The sequence below is a fragment of the Micropterus salmoides genome, unplaced genomic scaffold (genome assembly GCF_014851395.1).
Source record: "Micropterus salmoides isolate LMB-PRFRI ecotype aquatic unplaced genomic scaffold, ASM1485139v1 Ms_hic_scaffold_6, whole genome shotgun sequence".
Lineage (NCBI taxonomy): Eukaryota > Metazoa > Chordata > Actinopteri > Centrarchiformes > Centrarchidae > Micropterus > Micropterus salmoides.
Genome location: NW_024044348.1, coordinates 24878989 through 24901900, shown reverse-complemented (window position 1 = coordinate 24901900; position 22912 = coordinate 24878989). Strand labels below are relative to the sequence as shown.

General features: G+C 42.2%; 1 protein-coding gene across 2 annotated transcripts in view; it reads right to left on the bottom strand.

Annotated features, from left to right (window-relative positions):
• The window catches only part of galnt2 (UDP-N-acetyl-alpha-D-galactosamine:polypeptide N-acetylgalactosaminyltransferase 2), a 57512-nt gene extending 35259 nt beyond the window's left edge, over window positions 1–22253 (bottom strand). The window contains exon 1 of one of the 2 annotated variants that reach the window (XM_038701031.1): window positions 21775–22253. In XM_038701031.1, coding sequence (XP_038556959.1) covers window positions 21775–21870 — 96 coding nt within the window. In that variant the 5' untranslated portion in view covers window positions 21871–22253. The remainder of the gene's footprint in view (window positions 1–21774) is intronic. The other variant, XM_038701033.1, reaches the window with a different exon arrangement.
• Window positions 22254–22912: the final 659 nt, after the last annotated feature.

The window sequence follows — 22912 nt, the reverse complement described above, 5'->3', positions numbered from 1 at the left end:
TTTGAAGTTCTTATGGTTTATAGAGCAGGCCTGTGTAAATGTGAATGAGTAAGTGTCACAAGGCCAATCACTAGAAACAAAGAACACTGTGTTCGCTGGAAGACAACTAACATGCTGGAAAACAAAAATTAGATTGCAACCAACCATCCTGCCTCCAGTACAGCGCTCCCACCCACCAATATATTATCAGGGAAACAAAATTGGGGACATATATTTTGTATAAAAATATGACATCTTCATCTGCGAGACTGAACGGGTTCACACTGTGACCGTGTTAATAAGCCCGATTTGGGCTCCCTGCGGTGATGCTGTCCTCTTTGGCTCGCGCTGCAAGTTGTTTATCGGGGAGAAGAAAGAATCTAGAACAAGTCACATTTTTTTCCCTCCTCTTTAATCACACCACTGTGTCCTCGGGCCACACACACACACACACAGTATCTTCTGGCAGTAGTTCAACATGAAAGGATGAAAGGAGTGAAAACAGCTAAGAGCAACTCTTAAAAAAAGCTATAACTAGGATGTCATTACACACAGGAGGGGAGCGAGGTTAGAGGAGAAGGGAGGAGGGAGGATGCAGGCGGAGGGTTTGGGCATTTGCGGCCGTTTTGTTTTGCCTTCCAGCACAGCTTTCCAGCAATATGGTGTTAAAGCTGAACCTGCTGAAATAACTGTTTTTTGCCTCTGCAGCAGTAAACTTTGGAATAAAACTGTCAAATTACATATGACTCAACTTTTCACCTTCGAACACCCCCTCCTTCCAACTTAATTTAATTTTAACGCATCTCATCTCCCATCTCCTCCTTTGTCATGTGGTGGCATCTCCTCTGCCGTCGCCGATTCTCCCTCTGCTTCTGCTCTCTTACTTCTCCCCTCCACTGTTCAGCCCCCATCTACTACTTAATACTATAATATTTTTTCTTCCTCAGTCATGAAGTTAACATTTTCATTGTTAGGCTTTTAGTTGTTTAGTCAATGCTGCATTACCCAAGCTCCTCTATACACGCCACCTACGGCAGCCACAAAGAGCTGGAGAGCATCACGGAGTTAAAAATTATCACAGCACAACATGCTAAAGTGAATGCAGCGCAGAAATCTTGCTCAAATCTCACATCAAAAACTTAGAGGTGACGTACAATGCTAATTTTCAGGTTCATACTTGTATGAGGCTTTCTACTAAAAATGTTTACATGCTTCAATGTTCAAAAAACACATTATATTTCTCATACTGTCCACTGCTGTCATCAGTTCAGTTCAACTTTACTGTCAGACTTGTCAATTAGAAAAACATACAAAATAGACACACAACACCTCCTAACATACAATTTTTTTTATAAAAGACAGTTATACCAATGCTTCCACAGAGGTGACTGATATTGTACAACACTATAACTAGGATTCGTCAGCAGCTTAATAATGCTGTTCTGAGAGCCATCCAGTCGACAGAAGAATTTGTACATCAGATTTCTCAGTAGAGCCTGGAAATTGTTGACTCTTGCCTTACAAAACAAGTCACTTACACTACACCACCTAGGTTTTTTAAGCAATATCCGCATACAGTCATCATAGGCAACCTGAAGCTTATGTATGGTTGTCTTTTTAAACTTGGGGCCCACAATGGGGCAGTATAGAGAGGAGTGCAATATGCTTTAAAGAGCCTTATCTTAACATGGTCTGAACACATAAAATTTTCTTGCCAACATGCCTGAGCATAAAGCATACGACATTGCCTACACATGTCATCATCATCAGACAATTGATCTGTGAGGAAGTACTTTGTTTTATAACAAATACTTAGCACTGAGAGATAAAAAAAATGGAAAGTTGGGGTATTTATCCCCTTCTCTTAGCATTGTACTGCACATCATTCTCTGTCTGAACACTGTTGTAGCTCCTGTCTCTTTTAACCCCCCTCCCAGAAAGCCCACTTGTTTCTGACTGGCCAACTTCCCAGAGCACAGAAGAGGGGCGGGGCTTAGTGGCACCATGGTGAATAAAGGTCTGCTATGCGAGACTAGGCCTCACTCAGTAATGTACAAAAACACTTTATTCTCTGGTTTTACTGAATCTGGATCAGAGTTGATGGGGAAAATATTGTTTTCCCTCTGATGTTTTCTGGCTATCCTGCCTCTACTTTTGCCAATTTATGGAGTTTATATGTTACTGGTTACTTTTGCTGCCCCGACCTTTCTGTGTGGAGTTTGCATGTGTCTGCGTTGGTTCTCTCGGGGTGCTCCGGCTTCCCTCCACCGTCCAAAGACATGCGGACTAGGTTAATTGGTGACACTAAATTGTCCTTAGGTGTGGTTGTTTGTTTATGTGTGGCCCTGCGATGGACTAGCAACCTGTCCAGGGTGTACTCCGCCTTTGCCCGATGTCTGCTGGGATTGGCTCCAGCCCCCGCGACCCTGTGCGCAGGATAAGCGGTTGATGATGGATGGATGGATGGATGGTTACTTTAGCAGCTAACTACTGCCAACAGCAGCTGCTATTAAGTTAGCTACTGAGTTAGCCGTGCAGCTAGCTGTCCTATTGCGGATTCTGCCTGGACTGGAAGCTTGGTGCTCCGGTGGTGTATTGGTGTTTACACCTCTAACATTACTAACATTAATCGGTTGGAACACATAAACAGCACCACAGGTATATATTGGGTTGGGTTACAGATTAGGGATGAAACAATTACCGGTTTAACAGTAAACCATGGTAAAATTCCCGACGGCTATTATTACCATACACATTTTAATTACCATGATAACGCAAGATTTAAATATGAAGGAGGAAACAATGGAGATTGAGGCCCACATTGTCAGTTACATGCACTGAACTCTTTTTATTCAAACTATTTCAAGGGAAATAAATTTTTCCATTCTACAGCACCTATAAAACCTTATTTAACCAAATGGCCCCATAAAGGACTTCAAGTGAGACACCATGGTGCTTTGGGGTTAAAGCCGCATTTCAGGAACTCTGTTCGAGACTTCGCTTGAGCTCTGAATTTTATAATTGATCTAACTGTGCTTGCTAAATACTGCTGAAGGGAAATATTACAGTGGAACATTTTGCACATGGCTGATTACACTCAACATAGCTGGTTGGCAGACATGTGAGAACATCCCTGTAGGAGAGCAAGAAAGGGAGACAGAGACAGGAAATTTGAAAACAACAACAGAGACGAAAAGGCAGGGAAAAGAATGCATTATTTGGGCAATATGAGGTTTATCCACGTCCAAACTATAGCATTAAAAAGGACCATGTGATCTTTCAGCTGATGTTAAGATTACTTTGTGTTTGAAAATGTACATTCACAGGCCACCTGATCTTTCCAAGTCACCTCAATATATAATAAAATGTAAGACCATGAATGAATCCAGATATATCTAACTAAACACCTGAACTCTGAATAACTTTCTGTCAAGGCTGGAAGAAATCACATTTAATGACTTATATTTTGTGTTACTTGCAACCAATTCCTCCAAAAGGAAACTAATTATTACAGTAACATTGACTGGTTTTCTAGGGTGCCATTGTTTTAGGTGATGTACGTGTGGTTTTCAATCACTGTGATTACAAGTTTCACAAAGAGCCTCTTAAATAAATCAACTGTCTCTCCAATCTGCGGGGGATCTTTGTGGGATGAATGGCACATTTACACATAATGTAAGCTCCATAAAAAAAAAAAAAATCAATGCATGGCACTGACACCAATCATCCAGTAGTAATTATCTTGTTCTTGTAACTGTAGCAGGCAGCCTGTTTATTCAGTACAATGAAATTTGTACAGTTAAAAAACAAAAATTCAAAATGCATGCTAACAGCATAACGGTGGATCCACAGAGCGAGGACAGAAAGAGAGAATAAATCTACCCGGGCTTTCACCCAGTCCGGTCTGTCTCTGATGTTTAATAAGGCACAACAGAGGGGGAACGTTACCCAAAACATCACTGAAGTGTCAGAAGTGTGTCAGACTCTCTCTCTCACACACGCACACCCCTGCTGATGCATGTAGAAAAAGTCTGCTCAGCTTCAAAGGAGCTCATTAGACTGTGTATAACTTTTAAAATAATGTCACACTATAATAAAACATCTATGCAAGACAGAAGGAGAGAGAAAAAGGGAGGGAGGGAGGACAGAACAACAAAAAGAGGGGAGGGGGGAGCTGTTTATAAAATCCCAAGACCTTGAAGCTCTTTAGACTTCACTCGGTTGAGAATTCAGACTGCATTGAGCAAACTGTGACAAGTCTCACCAGGGTGTGTGTGTGTGTGTGTGTGTGTGTGTGTGTGTGTGTGTGTGTGTGTGCCAGTGAGCGAAAGAGAGAGAGAGAGAGACTTTGGGGGTGTGAGACAGCTCAATGGAGCAATTGTGTGTGCTGGCCCCCTTCCTAAAACCCCATCTGCATCCCACACACACACGCAAAGAAAGATGCACGCGCACACACAAACACACACGCTCCATTCTAAAGTCACACAGCCACACACACAAAGCAAAAATCAAACTAATTATCTTCAGTTCTTGGCTTTTTGTTTAACACCTGCTGAGGTGTGTGACGTCTGAATCAGCTCCAAATGAAGATGTCCAATAGGCTCATTCAGTCTTTCAACCTGCCGTCCAGAAGCAAACTGGTGAGCGGGCAAACTTTAACCACAACCTCACAGCTGAAGCATTCAGGAAGGATTGAAAGACTCTGCATATACGTATGTCTTCTACCTGTTGCTCGCACACACTATTTGGAAAGACACAAACTTCTGCATCTTCCTCTTACTGATAAGAATGACAAGTGCAGTCTTGGTGAAACATATTTCCCAGGGGAAAGTCTGCTGCAGTGATTCTCCACAGCAGCAGCTCAGCAACACTGGAGGGAAGTGAGTGGATTACTGGCTACTGTTCCACACAAGGAAACTGTATTTCACCAAAGCTGAAAGATTAGTTGCAACTATTTTGATCATAGAGTCAGGTTTCCAGGAAAAAAGCCAAACATTTCCTCATTTCAGCTTCCTGTAAAGATTTGCTGATTTTCTTTGCCTTATGTGATTATAAATTTAATGTGTTTAGATTTTGTTAGCCAAAACAAGACATTTAAAAATTTCCTAACTTTCAGACGTTTTATAGACTATAAAACTGACCCGCCATGTCGAGGTTTTGCAACCATGAAGTGCCCGGAAGTGACGATACAGCGGAGGTAACGGCCGTGTGCGGAGCTAGCTAGCTTAGCTAGGTGCAACTGTAACTCACGTTAACTGTTTAACAGGGCTGATAACCTTGTCTAGCGGTCAACAGTCTTAAAACTAAATGTACTCACCAGAGCAAGTGAACAGCCGACTCCTAATAAGCTTTTTCAATGGTGCTTGTTAAATTTACACAGTGCCATGGGTACGAGTCAGCTCCAGCCTGATTGACAGGTCGCCATGGTAACGACCTGTCAATCATAGATAATCCAGCCCTGAAACATACTCTGCTTTGTGGTCCATTTTAAAATAAACGGCATCATAATTTAGTAAATGAACATCATTTTGAATTGAAGAAGACTTGAAACTAGCGACTGAGACCATAAACTCATCAAGAAACTGTTTACTGGGGTATTATTCAGCTGAGAAGTAGGGTCATTTTCCCATTATTTCTAATGGAGCCAGACTTCTTTTTGCAACCTGAAGAGTCACCCCCTGCTGGATTTTCAATAGAATGCAGGTTTCAGGGACTTCCGCATTGGCTTCATATTGTAGACCGGAAGCTTCCCGCTTGATTACTATGAGGCTCCTTTAATCACTAATCAACATAGTTTGTTTGTTTGTTGCAACCATATTTTTTATATTTAGCTGAACATATGGAATTTGATTAGAGCAGCAACTGCAGATTATTTTAATGATCCACTAAGCTGTCAGCTTTCTTTATTAATTCATTGTTTAGTCTATGAAATGTCAAGAAATAATTACAGATCCCCATCACAATTTCTCAGAATCCAAAGTGACGTCTTCAAATTGCTTTTGTCTAAACCCGAAAGATATTCAATTCACAATTATAGCAGCAATTGGTGGACGCAACCGTCCTGTTGCTTTTGCCATTTAATTAACTAATTAACAGGTAACTTAGGCCAATCTGCCAGACGCTTGGTCTACAGGACGACCAACCATCCGTTCATCTGTCCACCCTGTCAGTGATGGTTCAACACACACAATAAACAGAGCTCAGGTTCGTGGTGTCATGGTGTCCGTTGCATCTATTGTTGTCGCACTGTAGTAATGTCTTTGAAGACACACACACACACACACACACGACCCTCTGTGTTTCTGTTCAGGACTGCAGAAGGACACGAAAGAGCATCAAAAGCAGGAGATAAAAAGTGAGAGAGCAGAGCAGATCTACAGTTGATGACAGAAGTAGGGATGATATCTGTAAGGGCGAGAAACTAGAGGGCAGAGAGGGAACACATGAAAGGCAGAGTGATGTGACACGACACCCGGCTCACTCGTCACTGTTATGATGTAAAACTATGTGGTTTTCATCCCTCCACCTCAATTTACAGATGATCCTTTTAAGTGCTGACTGAGTGGCACTCAAGGGAGTCATAACACCCTAATGTGGCGGCATTTTAGGGCCAAAAACCGACAATCATCAGTCCAAAAACAAAAAGCTATTTTTTAAAATGTCAGATCTTCACATGGTTGTGATGATTATTCATCACCGTGAAAGCTGCTTATTTCCTGCTGTTAGTCAGCGGGAGTTTAAGAATTAATTTGAACAACTTACGCAAGTTCAGATTCAATTTTCAGGAAAGAGGGAAGGCGCTGCTGGAGACGCCGAACGAGGGAATGCAAAACAAGACAAGGCGAGAGGGAGAAGGACAGAGGAGCAGGAGGGAAAGGTTGGGAGTGTGAGGATAAAAGATGGAGCAGGGAGGGAGATGGAGTGAAGTGCTGAATCATTCGAGTCTGTCAGCAAGGGGGGGGAAAAGTAGGCCAGGGTGCATAGGGTAGGGATGGCACAAACTCTTTCATCCACCATTTGCTTCCTCCCTTTTCTTTCCCTACACCCCCCTCTTCCTCCCTCCTCCTTTGATGCCCTCCTCCTCCCTGCTAACAGTAAATGATTGTCCCCACCTCGACCACAGCAGTGGTCTGTGATTATTACCACCAAAACGCTTCTTTCTTGTTTAAAGACAACTTTCATGCAGGGAAGTGCTCTTTTAAAAAAAAATAAAAAAATAAGGGGCTTTGCTAAAAAAAAAGGGAAAAAAAAGATCCAAACTGCAAATAGCTTTGGCAAGATTTGGGTGAATTTACAGTAAAAACAATGCTGAGGTCATCAATGTACTGTACAGTACTGATAGCTGCTCAAATCGCAACCCAGAACATGTTACCTCATACCACAGGAAAGTGTGTGTGTGTGTGTGTGTGTGTGTGTGTGTGTGTGTATGTGTGTGTGTGTTGGGTTGGAACAGGAAAAAGATTTAAGTCTTTAAATATTTTCTTTTCCATAAAAGGAGAAAAGATTCCTGCAAGCCAGCAGTGGAAGGTGTGTTTTCGTGAATGGGTATAATGTAGGATGTGAGCTGTAGTAATAGTGTAATGTGTGTATGCGTTTCTGTATGTGTGTGCGTATTTCGACTGAACCAAAGTCAACATTTCTACAGCCTCAGTCAGTTTCCTCTACACTATGTTGCCACATGTATGCTGCATAGTTTCTTTGTGTAGATCCTAGACCAAACGCAGAAACATAACCTTTGTTATAAACACACACGAGTTATTAAATGAAGCACACATGCAGGAGCTTGACCCCCACGCGCTGTTTGTATTAGTGGATGTCAACACTCTTCTGTTTGGGCATTAACCAGACACATTCTGTCTTTCACCTGGCATCAGTAACATCCTTTAAGCAGCCTTTCTGTCTTTACACACAGCCATTACACAATGCTATATAGACTGAGTTCCCGATGACATCAGCAGGTCATGTCTGATTGGTGTTATTACATGACATTAATGTACAATGAGGGCGACAAGATGTGAACATTTACTCTTACAAATTAAACCTGATGTATGGAGTCATGAAATCAAAGAAGAAGATAATAATTATTGCAATATCATTTTCTTCAAGAACAATATACCAAATGTTCAAGAAATGTTTAATAAAATGTTTGATTTAATTAATTTGAATCACAAACAAATTAGCACTGAAATCTTCTATTAAAATATTTATTTTGTTCAGGAAAAGGGAGTGAAAAAAAGATTTGACTTAATTTTACTCATGCATATTTGCTGAAAACAGATTTTATCATACTTGTTTTTAACGTTCTACCTCAGATTTGTGAAGTGATCCACTTGTTTGGCATCAAGTGTTTGTTCTGACCATAAAGAAAAGTTTAAAACCACAATTACCCATCTGGTTTCTTCAATTTCCACTCAGGAGCAAAAATTAGCCTTTAACTTGAAAGAAATAATGATTTGACATTTATCGTGATAATTATCAATACCGAGTGATAAATGTTTTTATGGTGATAACATTTTTGGCCATATCACCCAGCCCCAACTTCAATACATCTGGGGGACTAGTAAGAGACTTAAAAAAAAAAAGAAAATCAAATCAAAGCTGACTTATAAGCTAAAAAAACAGTGGATCCTACAATTCCCATGCAACTTAAACCGGTTCTTCATTAGACCCTTTCAGCCCGAAGGACACAACCACCCCCCCAAAAGTGTTGTTTGTCTGCAGTGTAAATAATCCCCAGAGGTACTCCCACTGCATATTATTAACATATCCCCTCTGATGTGTGCGTATGTGGTTGTTTTTCTGTGTGTGTGTGTGTGTGTGTGTTTTAACAAAGAATTACAGAAGGAGAGCAGATGTAAGACTTTTAAGGCTAATTACACACTCCATCTCTTGTTCTGTAACTTTTCTGTCACACACAAGAGATTTTTTTCCTGTAATGGGATACACGCCCAAATTGCTGCTCTCATCATGCGTCTCTCTCCTCTGAAAGGCACAAGTCTCATTCTGAGTTATGACCTATGGACCTTAAAGAACCAGACAGTGACATACCACATACCTTAATGAAGCCATTTTTTCAAACTGGTCTGACAGATTTATAGCGCGTGCAATTTTAGGGTGTGTTGTTCACAGTTGGATTAATAAATATTTGGTTGTGGCCCATTACAAAAGGCTGCGTACGAGTCCTTATCATTACATTTCATCTCTGACGTGCCGCTTATTTCTTTCAACACCGTTTTCCAACTGCAGAGCAATATCTACGTTTGATTTAATTTCTCGAGTTCTGCTGTTTTAGGAACCGTCAGAACAGTATATACAGAGAGAGCGCGAGCTCAGTAGTCTCCCACAACAGACACAGCAGAGACATCACTACAAATAGAATACAAATTCTCTGGTGCCACAATCTATCTTAATCCTGCATTATAGTTTTGAAAGTGTAATTTCATTTAGCTGTGTTCATACATTTTAATCAGTCAGCTGACATGAGCCATGCACACAGCCATCTCTGCTTGCTTTTTATGGCTGCAGATCCTTGTGCTGGTGTAGCTATACACACTGGCGGGTCAATCATTCAAAAGGCATGATGGGACGGTGAACTCTGACTTGTGAGAACGTCACACACTCTGCGGCTGCCATGTTGGCACCAGATGGACCAGAGAGACAGTAGAGAGGAGCGGGAGGCTGAGAGTTGACTGCGTCAGGAGCAAACAAAGCTGACAGCAGACTGTACTGTTATAATGAAACAAGGAGTACACCATCCTAAGCACAAGTGCTCCAACTCCTTCCCAAAGTTTGGCATCAGTGAGCCGTACCTGTGTTTGTAGGCATCTGACTTGGCGTCGTCTCCATCATGACGTTAGACTCCAGAGCATTGTAACATGTAGAAGGCGTGAAACAACTCATTTCAAACCGACCCAAGCTAAGGTGTTTGAGCTATTCTTAGCGTGCCTGATGGGGTCTGACACAATCACATCTGCCCCACCCCCACTGAGCTGAAAGCACAGACAAATCAAACCTACCTTTTAAGGCAGAAACGCTCATAGAAAAAGCCATCAGGCCTGCTGGCCTGAGAGCTTGGAGTATTCTGCTACTCCCATTATGTAGGTAGTTTCTAAAGCTGTGGGTTAGGACCTAAAGTGGGTCAGAGGCCTGCTTCTGGTGGGTCTTTACATGACGACGAGTTTGTGTTTTCATAATTGGCTCCCAGGGTGACCGAATGAATTTTGTGGCCTACTTCAAAAGAACAAACAACTAAATAAAAAAAATAAAAAACAGAAAGCAAGCATGCAGGAGAACACAGAAAAGTTTATTTGTGCGAGACAAACACAAAGAAAGCAAATAACTGGGGGAGAAAGTAAACACTGAAGGAAAAGAGATGGTGGGAGAGACAGAGGGACGTGAGTGCATTACCATATGGCCTGTTGGAGAGAAACGGGAGAGTTTAACATCATCGTGCACTGAAATATAGCCTGAGTCAAGGGAACAAGCATCGCTAAATACACACACACACTCTCACTCTCAGGGATTATATTAGGACAATAGACCATTCATTATGGTCCATTCCCCTAGTTACTGTCTGTCAAGATTCTCACACGCACATCCACAATTTACAAATGATAACTGTGGAAGATTTAACACTTGAAATGTTAAACTTTTTAAAACAATGGATCTTAGACAGAGGTAGACAAAAGCAGGGTTCTCATTTGTCTTCTGCAACGATCGTTTTGACGTCTGAACTAAAATACTGTCGTTTACATTAGAGCAGACGAGCGCTGTTAAATCCATTACTTAAACTTCTGCTCTTGTGGAGGGGAGAGTTTAGTGAAGGGTCAGTAAGTTCGTCTATTTACAGGGAACCTACACACCTCAGTCATTTTTTAATGCCACTGCAGAAAAGAAGTGAGCGTGAAATCTATTTCAGTGTTTGCCACTGAGCTACAAACTGTTCGCTGGTATTCCTGATTGGAACTGGTGGGTACAGCAGCTTATTTGGAGTAACAAAGAATTTCCTACCATAAATCACTGTACATGAACTCATACAATTACAACTGGCATAAGGCAGCAGAACTAGTTTGGTGTTGGACATAAACCTCTGGTGAGTTGTTAAAATGGAGGCTTCATGTTAAAACAGACACATACTTTACAATCAAGTTGTGTACGTACAAATGCACGGCTCTATTTTTACAGAACCGCCATCCAAGGCTTCTGTTCCAGTGGAACATGCCATACAGTAGCAGTCTGTTTTTAACACCAGACTAGCAGTGCTGTCTGTCTTTTTTTACCCTCTAAATGATGAGATTTTCAGGCTTTTTCCTTCAGAGTTGACCACTTGACAGATGACTCATATTCATGCTGAATTCAAACTACCTTTTTACTGCTTTTTGTGCCATCCAGGTCAGACACAGCAACTTAAATTGACGAGTGGGGAAAAAAAGTTTCCGTCTCACCAAATTGTGTAATAAGCTGGTATATAAACACAGGACAGTCTGAGGCACAAACAGAAAAGTCCTGTATCTGCTGACGTGTCCCTGAGAGGAGAGACGAGCACACAGGAAAAGCCAGCAAACTGGGAGAACATGTGGCCAAAGACTCACACACCAAGGCTCTCGAATTATTCATTCATCCACTGTGTCATGACTCTTGTTACACAGCATATGTTGACTTTGAGCATAAACTGGTTACTTTACTTTTTAGCGATGAGTCTCATGTTAGGCATTCAGCAAGTCATTCAAACAACCAGTTATGTCAGTTTTTCCTTATTTTAAACTAGACAAAGCCGTTAAAGCCGAGTCAGCACCTCTGCTTCCTGAAACCCATTTAGACATGGCGTAAAAGACTCTTTACAACAGTATTCTTTACCAGCATTGGCCAATAACATTACATCTTTACTGTGGAATTTAGACCTTTTTATGAGTAGTAGAGTGTTAATTTTGAGTACTATAGCAGTGTGTCTGACAGTGTGGCGGAGAGGTCACGAGTAGCCTTAGCAGTAGCAGGAGTCCATTATACAGTAGGCCCATGTCTTGTATGTGGATGTAGGGCTTAAGTTGAATAGATAAAATCTTTGTCAACATTTTATACACATTCCAGGAACCATTGTCCATCCGTCCATCCATCCATCGTCAACCGCTTATCCTGCGTACAGGGTTGCAGAGGGCTGAAGCCAATCCCAGCTGACAAACCCTGCGAAAGGCGGGGTACACCCTGGACAGGTTGCCAGTCCATCGCAGGGCCACACATAGACAAACAACCACTCACACTCACATTCACACCTACGGACAATTTTAGAGACACCAATTAACCTAGCCTGCATGTCTTTGGATGGTGGGAGGAAGCCAGAGCACACGGAGAGAACCCACGTGGACACGGGGAGAACATGCAAACTCCACACAGAAAGGCCTGGGCAACCGGGGTTTAAACCCACAACCTTGCTGTAAGGCGACAGTGCTAGCCACTGCGCCACTGCACCGCCCCCAGGAACCATTGTTTGATATGAAATGCTGTAATTTGTCATTTTGTGACATATTTGGTCAACCTGCCTTTTCCCTCTTTTCCTGCAGAGTTCCTCCAGAAAATCAGCTGCAGTGATGGTGACAGCTGTTCCAGTTGAGGAAAACTGTGTTTTGCATTCTGGTCTATTAAGGCTACCGTCAGTGGAGAAATTGGTTATTTCTGCATATCCTATTTATCATTAATGGCTCCACAGAAGAAAAAGGGTAGAGGATTCCTGTCAGGTTTGTGTAGCTCTTAATCACAGATATCAATGAACAGTCTGAGTTGCAGTGGGCGCTGAGCATTGCCAAGGCAAGCTTAAACAGAAATAAGACAACAAAAGCATAAAGGAAATGGCACAGATTAAACCACGAGAATCAATTGAAGAAACATCTGAAAGACAAAGTGCATCACTAATAGCTGGTTTTTAACAGTACTTAACAGTAGCTTAAAACAAATGCAGGTTCATTATTGAATGGCCATGATGTGATGCAGGGCGAGAAATTAACACATCCCACCAGACCAGTGTTAAAAAAATCTATCTACCCACCAATTTGGCAGATGGCCAGACATTTGGACATTTCTTCCATTTTAAAAATCAGTTAGTTAGGCTGCTGAGTTTCAACACAGAAAGGCCTTTGCTGTGCTTTGCTGTTAAACCGTTCTACATATTACACATCCAATGGAGTGACCCTTCTCTCTACAATGGTTACTGATTCATTCATAAGGGAGATACTATCATTGGGAAAATACTTCAGTGTTGATGAATCATGTTGTGATGAAAGACTACCTAAAATCTCTCACAAAACAACATCAAATAAATTGGAGAATATTATTTCTTAGACTGAATCAAAGTCAGCAGCGCTGTTACATACACAAGCATAATTTCTACTGATTATTGTGATTTTTGTAGATGTTGCCTCAAATTTCAGTTCAGAAAAGAAAGAGTAAACAAAGAGCTGCACCTCATTCGAGGTAGGTGCAAAATGTCAGCATCGGGATTCTGTGACCCAAATGTGACAGATCCACACACACACACACACACACACACACACACACACACACACACCAAATGTTTCAGAAGTAGGCTGAGGTGGGCGTCCAGGGTGCCTGTTTGCATGTACCTCATCTGCTGTGAGTTATCGTCAGCAGCAATAAACTGCTGAGAGTAGGGCAGATGAAAGATCCAGACAGAAATGTTGCATCCTTCAAAAAACAGGTTGAACTAATTTCTCTACAGACCTGATATATTGGCTGATACAGAACATCTGCTTGGAATTTTATGTCAAAGATAAACCGATAAAAGCATTTTCAGATCATGGCACACACAAGTATCACTGTTGAATAGCCAGTCAAAGGTGGCAAAAGTAGAGCCAACTCACACAGCTTCTCTGAGTCATCTCTTATAATGGTAAGGGCAGCAATTTGTCCTTCAGCTGGTTCAATATCAAAATAATGTTCAAACTGTGAATCCTAAAAAATGACATTTCAGGTGGTCTGCAAGTACAGCTAAATCAAAATAGAAAGAGCATAACTTGGCATTTAAAGAGAAATATTTCTCATCTTCTGATCATTTATACTCAAAAACTATACACATCCTTTTCATAACTTGAATCACACACAAAACAGAGAACATCATCTCCATTAACGCATTACACAGTCCAGTATCAGTCACTGGAATTGCACCAACGATTGTGGTGAAATAGACGTGTAATACCTGTGGTATATTTAGTGATTTGAACGTCCTTCCCACAAATAGGGCACAAGCAAAACATCACAGCCGCCTGTTCTCCCTGTCAGACCTATTTGAATAGTTCAGTCTGATAACGGGAACACAGATTGCTGCTGACCTCACTGTTCACATCACTGTGCTCTGAAGACGTCAATGTTGTGAAGGAGTGACAAATTGAATAAAAGAGGGTTGCTCTGTTTTCTCTTGATGTCTAAATAAAAAAACAGATCTTTCAAAAGCTCTCATCTCAGCGCTGCTCCCATGAACAATGGATATCCTCATCCTTTTCAAACTCTTCCATGAATGCCCGTCGTCTGCCAGGGAAGAAAATCATCACAAGAAGAAAACAATCCAGTTTTGAGCGCACACACAGATGCAACATGCTGTTGTGTTTAACCACAAGGAGCCTACCAATGAGGGGTGGATACAAAAAAAAGATAGAAAAAGAAAATAAAAACTGGAGTTCTCATGCCACAGATCAGGATGTAGTGAAACTATCTGCTATCAGAAGAATTAGTTTTATTTATACTACTCTTTTAAAACGCCTACCTTTAGGGTGCTATTAACTACAGTATTTGTCTTCTATCTTGGCGGTGTCTCAGTCTTTACCCTCCTGGTATCTACATAGCTGTCTGTCTGTTCACCACAGCCAGTCAGTCATTGGGTTTCAGGGATGGCAGGTCAGGACTAACTCCTTCTGACTGGTGGAAATAAAAGCTGCCAAACCCGACACAACCCACCATTCTCCTGTTTTGGATTCAGTTCTGCCACCCTTTTTCGCCCATCTCATCATTCTTTCTTCATCTTTCCATCGTTAACCCTTCTTTCTTTCTCCTTTTTGCAGGGCCACAATTACAGCACGTGATTTGCCTTGCCTTTAGTTACTATTTTTACCTTTTAAAGATTTCTTGTGTGGCACATAATGCAGTTTACAGTGATGACAGATTTACTTCTCAAATTTATTAGTAATTTTAGAAACAATGTGTCATTGATTTCAGACACAGGTACTTGCTGGCTAATTAAGCTAATGTTAGCTCCATGAGTTGGTTGAAACATCCGTCTCCAGATGACTTTTTAATGTTTCCAGTTGACTTATAAAACAAGAACCCTGTAAAAAGGGTCTTAAATGTCAATGATGTCTGCACATGTGATACTGTGCTAAAAGACTGAGGCTAAAGCTGCATGTCTCTGGCAAAATGTCCTCGCCAGCTGATGATCCATGTAGAGGACATGGAAATAAAAGAGCAGCATTGTTCGTGTATTGCAAAGTACAGCCACTAGTCCTAGTTTTATCAGTAAGATCATGTTTCGTTCTAACATAACCCTGTTTGGAAGTGGCTGCTTAGCTTAGATGCTTGGAGAAGCAACTCATATGTTAAGAAAAAAAGGATTTTAGGATGAGGACTATTACTCTCTCGCATATCACGTTTGGCTGGGGTTGCTGGATTGTAAACCTCACTAAATCCAATAAAGAGCAGGACAGGCAGCTAACATTAGCCTACACTCCGATATAGCTTTAACAAAGTGGACAACTACACTGACAGTGGATGTGCTACTGTGAACACGGCTCTCTTTACAATAACCACAAAATAATGTAATATAAACGCTCCTTGGCCTGGAAAATAATTCTAGGTCACCACTGTAGGTAGTTAGCTACACATGCTAACAAATGTATCTCACAAAGAGCAGATTGTTTAATAGATTCCTTACACTTTTGCTCGTGTTTGTGGTATTGGAAAGGCTAACAAAAAAATGACATGACCCTCCAAGCTCTTTAAATGCAGAGTATTGCAGCCCAATGCACAAAGCATCAACATATGTGGGGATCCAAACCTTGACAGGTCTGCTGCCATGCGTGCCTAAGCTATGATTGGACAATCTCTGTTCAGGGGACTGGTTTAGGGAACGGTACATCAACTGGGAAAATCTGGAGGGGCCAAACAGTCACAGTAACAGTTACTGTATGTAACTATCAATAGTCCCTTGAGCAATATGTGTAACTCTAATGTGACTGTGATGCAATTTTTTTGGTTCAAAGCAGTGTTTTTATTTAACTACAACAGTGACACAGCTCCTTCTTTGCTATCTCTATTTACACTCTGAATCAGTCAAGCATCTGTCAGAGGTGATCATTACTTAAAAGAAACACACACACACAGTCAATACATCAAACAAAAACTGTATTATCTACAAGGATTCAGCACCCAGAGATCCCCAGCTTAATTTAAGCCTTTTATCGATTCAGTGTTTGCGCTATGGAACTGCATTTAGTTAGTTTGCAATAATGGATCTGCTTGCTGGCTGAAATTACACTGTATTCTGCCATTATAAACATATTGAGCTGCTGGGTGTGTGGTTTTGAGGCCACAGGTCATTGTACTGTAGTTACACAACAGCAGGAACTCAAACACATGTAATCAGAGTGTGTGTGAACATACACATGCATATATAAAAGAAAGAGATGACAGTGATGTTGTGTCTTACTCTAGGAGACAGCACGGGCTCCTATGTTGAGAAGCAGTGGCCGGCATCCACCTCCTTCTGCACGTTATCCACTAATAACTAACAGATTCTAATCAACACCAATGCAAAGCAATCGCCTTTACCCTCACTGAGTGTGTGATGTGCAATAGCTCCATTTTCAAAACATTTTCTGCCTTGAAACGGCAAAATGCTCTGAGGTAGTGAAGTCACACTGTATACGATGAAAGGCAGATGTATTGATAGAGCTGAAGTTTGAGGCATGCACGGACAGGCACAAGCTGAAAGCCCAGAGCTGCAGATAGCCGGGGCCGTAGCTTTTGCTGGATCAGCCAGCGTTAAAAGCTCTCAGAGTCCCTGCTGAGCCGCTTCACGTGTGCTCCTGTCCACAGTTTGCTGGAAGAAAAAGCACTGAACTCATTTCTGAATCCTCTGCCACCAACAAGAAACTAATCCAAACCTCTGGCTGATCACAACACACTGAGAAATACTTGCAACTCAGCGCTGTCATCCACCTTCGGGTGAGAGCTGCACTCTATATTAAAAGAGGACAATGTGTGCATGAGTCAGTTTGGCATGACTGTTTATCACATGTGTCTATGATTTGCTCTTGCACAGTCATTGTTCCCAGTGCCGCTATTCTTCGTCAAAGTGAACACAGTTCCTAGTAATTTAAGGATGTTGTTACATTATATCTGTGTTGATTTGCATGTTAATGAGAGAGACATGTGACACGAGTTGATCTGAATGTTACGTTTTGAGTACATGCCGCACAACACTGTTTACCACTTTGATAAGAATCCAATTACCGCCTGTCTGCATCTTCACTCGAGCAGCTGATAACTTTCTTAATAAAATCTGTGTTGGTTTTTCCTGTGGATCGGTGCCACCCTCCTCTATTTACCATTTAGCTCCCCTCTCACGCCGCTGATTAGCAGGAAAGTGGACAACAGTCGGATGTTGGTTTGTCAAGAGTTGGCACGGAAAACCCTCAGAGGTCTGTCCAACAAGGAAGACTTTAATGGTGCATCCTGGTGAGCCAGCTGGCTCGTGTTTGCAACATTATCCTCCCGTGTACGAGAATGCACTTAGAGATACAGGTTTGTACAGAGTCTCACTGCTGGGTGTCTCCCAAAATTTCCTGTCATATGGGAGAAGGAAGAAAACTTTCACTTCCAATCAATCAACTACACACACTGCAGGAACAGTTTTCTCATAACTGCCAAGGGGCAGATAATATTAATGGCATGATAATATATTTTTATATTCTCCATAGTTCTGTATAAACTTCCTCAGTTTTAGAACCACCAAAATCTCAGTCTCATCTCCTGTAATCGCTTTGTACGTCAGTGTCATTCAGGCCAGTAAACCACAGAAATGCTCAAGAACACTCCGTATCACTGTGTACACAAAAAAAAAAGACAAACTTATATGTGACGCAGCTCAAAAGATATGAGGAACATTTTGTACAAAAGGTTTGCTCATGACCTCTGGGCACATGGTGACATTTTAGTCTCTTTTTTTGCCAGTCCAAAAGAAACTTGCAAGGAATCAGAAGATGTCAGAAATGGCGACGTTCATTTTTGCACAGAACAGACTGCTTCCAGGCACTTATACTGTGTAAAAAGTATCAATTGCATACAGACAAGAGGGGCACTTTCCCAAATCGGACAGTTTTGAACTGATAACAGTAGAACTGCTGTTTGGTGAGTGATTTTATCTTAAGAGCCACAGTGTCATGGGTGTATGACGGAACTAAAGAAGCCAGCTGAACGAACTCCTCTGGCAGCAACACCGTCCTTCAGGTTACTCATAAATGGGCATTTGAGTTAGCTACCGTGACAGTGCAAGTCCTGCTCAGGCTGGCAGGCACAGAGCTGCTGGCCTCTGAATTCACCACAGTGCTTGCAAGCAGCGATGGCACAACAACATGTAATGTTGGATGCAGGCGCTGTCTGTGAACAAGGGGCTGATGGAGTCCTGGCTGAAACATGTGCTGCTGCTGCTGCTGCATATATATAATCTCTGTTTTTGTCACTTGGAATAAGTTGCTTGGAGATTTTCTGATTTGCCCTGCACCACTAAACATCTGCCATTATCTCAAGTCTGACTAATGAATGAATGTACAAACTTGTGAATCACACTTAACTCCCAAGGAGGAGCACTTGTCTACATTTGGAAACCTTCCAACATTCTTACATAATTAATTTCACAACCTCTCCAATTCACCTATTTGTTGCCAAGAGAAGAAAAAAAAAATATATGAAAAGGAACAGTAGGGAACCACTAAGGACATTAGTAGGAGTTGATGGCAAGAGCACTAGTACCGAAACGATTAAGTGATTAGTTGATGGACAGAAAATGAATGCCCAAATATTATAAATCACCTAATTGTTTAATGTACCTCCAATCACTGATCAGCCCCGGCTGTTTGCTCCTGAAACCAGGGGCAATCACACTTTTTCCAGCAGCAGCCCCTAAACTGAACGACCTCCACAGGTCAAAATGGCCCCCACTCTCTAATCTTTTAAATCCCGTCTGAAAACTCACTTTTATTCAGTGGCTTTTAACCCGGCGTGAGAGCTGTGTGGTCTTCTGCTGTTGCCCTTTGATTGTTTCTGAACCATTTGTTTGTGTTACGTCTATGTTTTTATGTGTTCTATATCTTTTTATATGCGTTTTATGCCTTGTGCAGCACTTTGTAAACCGCTGTTTTTAAAAATGTGCTATATAAATAAGATGGATTGGACAAACAATGAATTGGAAAAAGATAATTCTGCACATGAATCGTTAGCTGCAGCTCTAAAGAGCACCAACACAACTAGCTACATATTCCAAAATTTCCATTAACTCTATGTTTAAGGGACACATTACTACCAAGCAAGTGTTTTAAAAAAAGTTGTTGTTTCATGGGTCCTTTGTCCAGAAAACTTGGTCCTTTTCTGTAAAGCCTTTGTGTACGCTGCAAAGTTTCTTTCAAGACAGCAGTAAGAATTTATTATATGCCTTGACTCTTTGAAAGCAGAGGAAGCTGTGCTAGAAAACAATACTTTACCAGTGCAGCACCACCTTTGTTTAAACAGATGAAATCTCGCACTGTGTAAAGACACCAGACGGACGCAGCCAATCATCCATATTAATGCTGCCTGCAATCCAACTCCAGTGAAAGTTGCTTATCGTGGAGTGTCACTTTGACACCCTTAACAACCACAAATACACACCTCCCCCCACACACACACACACACACACCCCTATCAGCCTAATGGAAAAGTAAAAGGCTGCTCTGGTTGACTGGAGCAAAGTAAACACAGAGAGACAGATAGGACAAGACAAGAGACAGGTGGAATACACACAGGACATTCACACACACACCCAACCAAATCCAGAGGGGTAATAGAGGCAAGTACACTGTGCACAAAAACCACCCACACTGAGCACTTCATACACACAGCAGGATACACTGGCCTACAATAGCACAGACAGTTAACACAAACTGGATGTTCACCCATCACATCAAATGACTGTTTTCTCTCTCTCTCTCTCTCTCTCTCTCTCACTCACACAATGGTAAAATGTCTTCTTCTACATGTCAACACCTTGAGGTTATTTAACATACATTTCACGCATTACATACTACTGCATGTACAGGCCTGGTATATCATGAAAGAAATCCATACCTCCACATACACAAAGTCAGTCTTACCAGCTACTACGTCCTACTGACGTCCTGTAGTGTGCCCATTCAGACCTACCAGTTTAGGAAGTTGCTGAAAACCAACTACAGGACACACACACACACGAAACATGAGTAACCACAGATGTAAGAGTAAACTGGTAAATGTTGTTTCAGCGTAAAGAAATTACTTCCACACAGCTGCCAGTTTTATTAGGTAAATCTAGTTAAAAACTAATGCAGTCTAACGCCACAGTCCTGCAGGTGTTAATTCAAATGTATGGTCATTTTGGAGGATGTAGTCTGAGCTGCTGTTGAACTGAGTTATACTGAGGGGTGTTACCAATAGGCCTGCAACTAACAATGACTTTCATTATTGATTACTCTGCCAGGTCATTTCTTGATGGATAGTTTGGTCAATAAAACTTCAGAAAATAGTGAAAATGTCCATCACAATGTCCAGCATGGCGCCTTGATATGTCGTTTCGTCTAACTAGCACCCAAAAGATATTTTTACCACCATTTCATAAAAGGTAAAGCAGATTATTCTCAAATTTTGGAAATGATAAATGGGGTAGGAAAAGTATCAGAAACATAAAGTTGAATCTCTAAAACAGTTTCAACAGAATGAACAGTGTAAGATGATTTGTTGCAGGGGTGTTGTACTGACTATAGATGATGCACCTAACTAAGTGTGTATGTATGTTGAAATGTTTTCACACAGCAGGGACATCAGCAGACAGAGAATCTGTACACCATCACCATCTAGTACACATCTAGGTTGTTCCACACAGTAGAAACATAAACCCATGTTTAAAGCCGCCTTTTAAAAAAAGTCACATCCCGACAGCATGTTGTATCAGTGATTTAACCGGCGTTAATCTGCACACTTCCTGATCTCTGCTCATTTCTCGGAGCAGCAGCAGCTTGTGCTGACGTGCTCTATAGGCGAACCCCCCCCACCCGGCCCTGTGAACCAGGCCAGCAGCCTAATATTAATAACAACCACTATATGCGTTCACCTTTATCCTGCTCCCGCATTAACCGGCGCCGCGCCACGTTAAAGTGGCTACCAGGCTGCCCAGTACGAACGTGCTCCGCTCCCGCTGCCACGGGAAGGCAATCACCGGCACAGCGGGAGGTCCGTGCACTCCGACGCGGCCAGCCCTGCTACCCGTGTCCACGCTCATCTCCACCAAATCACTGCCTGCCCCCCTGATACAAGCAGGGCCTTTATCACATTCCGCACAGCATCGGTGCAGCCGCAAACACGAGAAAAGAGCCGTAGCAGCGCCAAATCACACCGCTCCATCTTCGCTTTGTCCTGGAACTAGAAAACATCCACACGGACACCGAGACCGTGTGGACGGTGTGTGTGTGTGTGTAGCCAGAAAAAGCAGTCGAGGAACGGGAATCCTACCTTTCGACTCATCGCTGTCCCCGAGTAGAAGTAGTAGGCTATCCCCAGCACCCACAGCACGGCAAAGCATAACAATATCCTCGATTTCCTCCGCATGGCTGCCTCGTCTTTTCGTTCGCCTGCCTGTGTGTTTCCTGGCTCGGCTCGGCTCTAGTCTGGCTGGCTGTAGCGGCCCGTCCTGGTCGGCTGTGTCCGTGCAGGGCGCTTCGCCGTGCGGCTTCGGCAGGCTTCGTCAGTCGGTCAGGGGGAGTGGAGGGAGCAGGAAGCAGCCAGCAAGCATCAGCAGGGTTAGAGGGCAAAGGCTAGCGACTCTAATCCAATCAAACACCGGCTGGAGGAGGGCCGGGGCTGGCAACGAAACCGTGCGATTCCGTGCTAAAGCCGGGTGAACGGGATGGGGGCAGCCTTTGCAGGAAATGCTTGTTGTAAAATTTCAGTTATGTGACTCTGCGAGATGGGAGCGGATCTGTGATCACCAAACTACATGATTTCACTCTCTGGTGTGTGCATGTGCTCCGAGGAGACACTAGGGGCGCCAGAGACACTTTAAACCGGGTTAAACAGGAGAAAACAAAAGCTGTCTCTCTTCTCTGGTTCTGAACCAGTCTAACAAAGATGGAGACACAACTTAAACCTGGCGTGGAAGAGTATACATTTTATGTGTTTTTCAAATGTGTCTCCTTTCCTTTTATTCTTCCTTTTCTTTTGCTTCTTCAGGTCCTATTTTTTCATCCTTTTCTCCTTCCTCCACTGGTTCCTTCCTCCCTTCTTAACTCTTTCCTCAATAGGGCCTACCTTCCTTTCCCTTCCTTCCTTCCTTCCTTCCTTTTTCCATCCCTCATTTGGTTCCTTCTCCCTTTATTCCCTTCTTCCTCCATTGGTCCATCCCTACCTTGGTTCCTTCATTCCTCCTTTGGTCCCTTCCTTCCTTAGTTCCTTCCTTCCCTTTTCATCCCTCACTAGGTTACTGTCTCCCTTCCTTCCTGCCTCGCTTGGTTCCTTCCTCCTTTCTTAACCTTGCTCCTTTCTGTTATGGCAAAAAATTGTGTTCTCTTACATTTAATCTTTTGTGCATGTTGTTTTACTATTATCATTATTACTATTATTGTTATGTCTTAGATATGTTTATTATTACTAT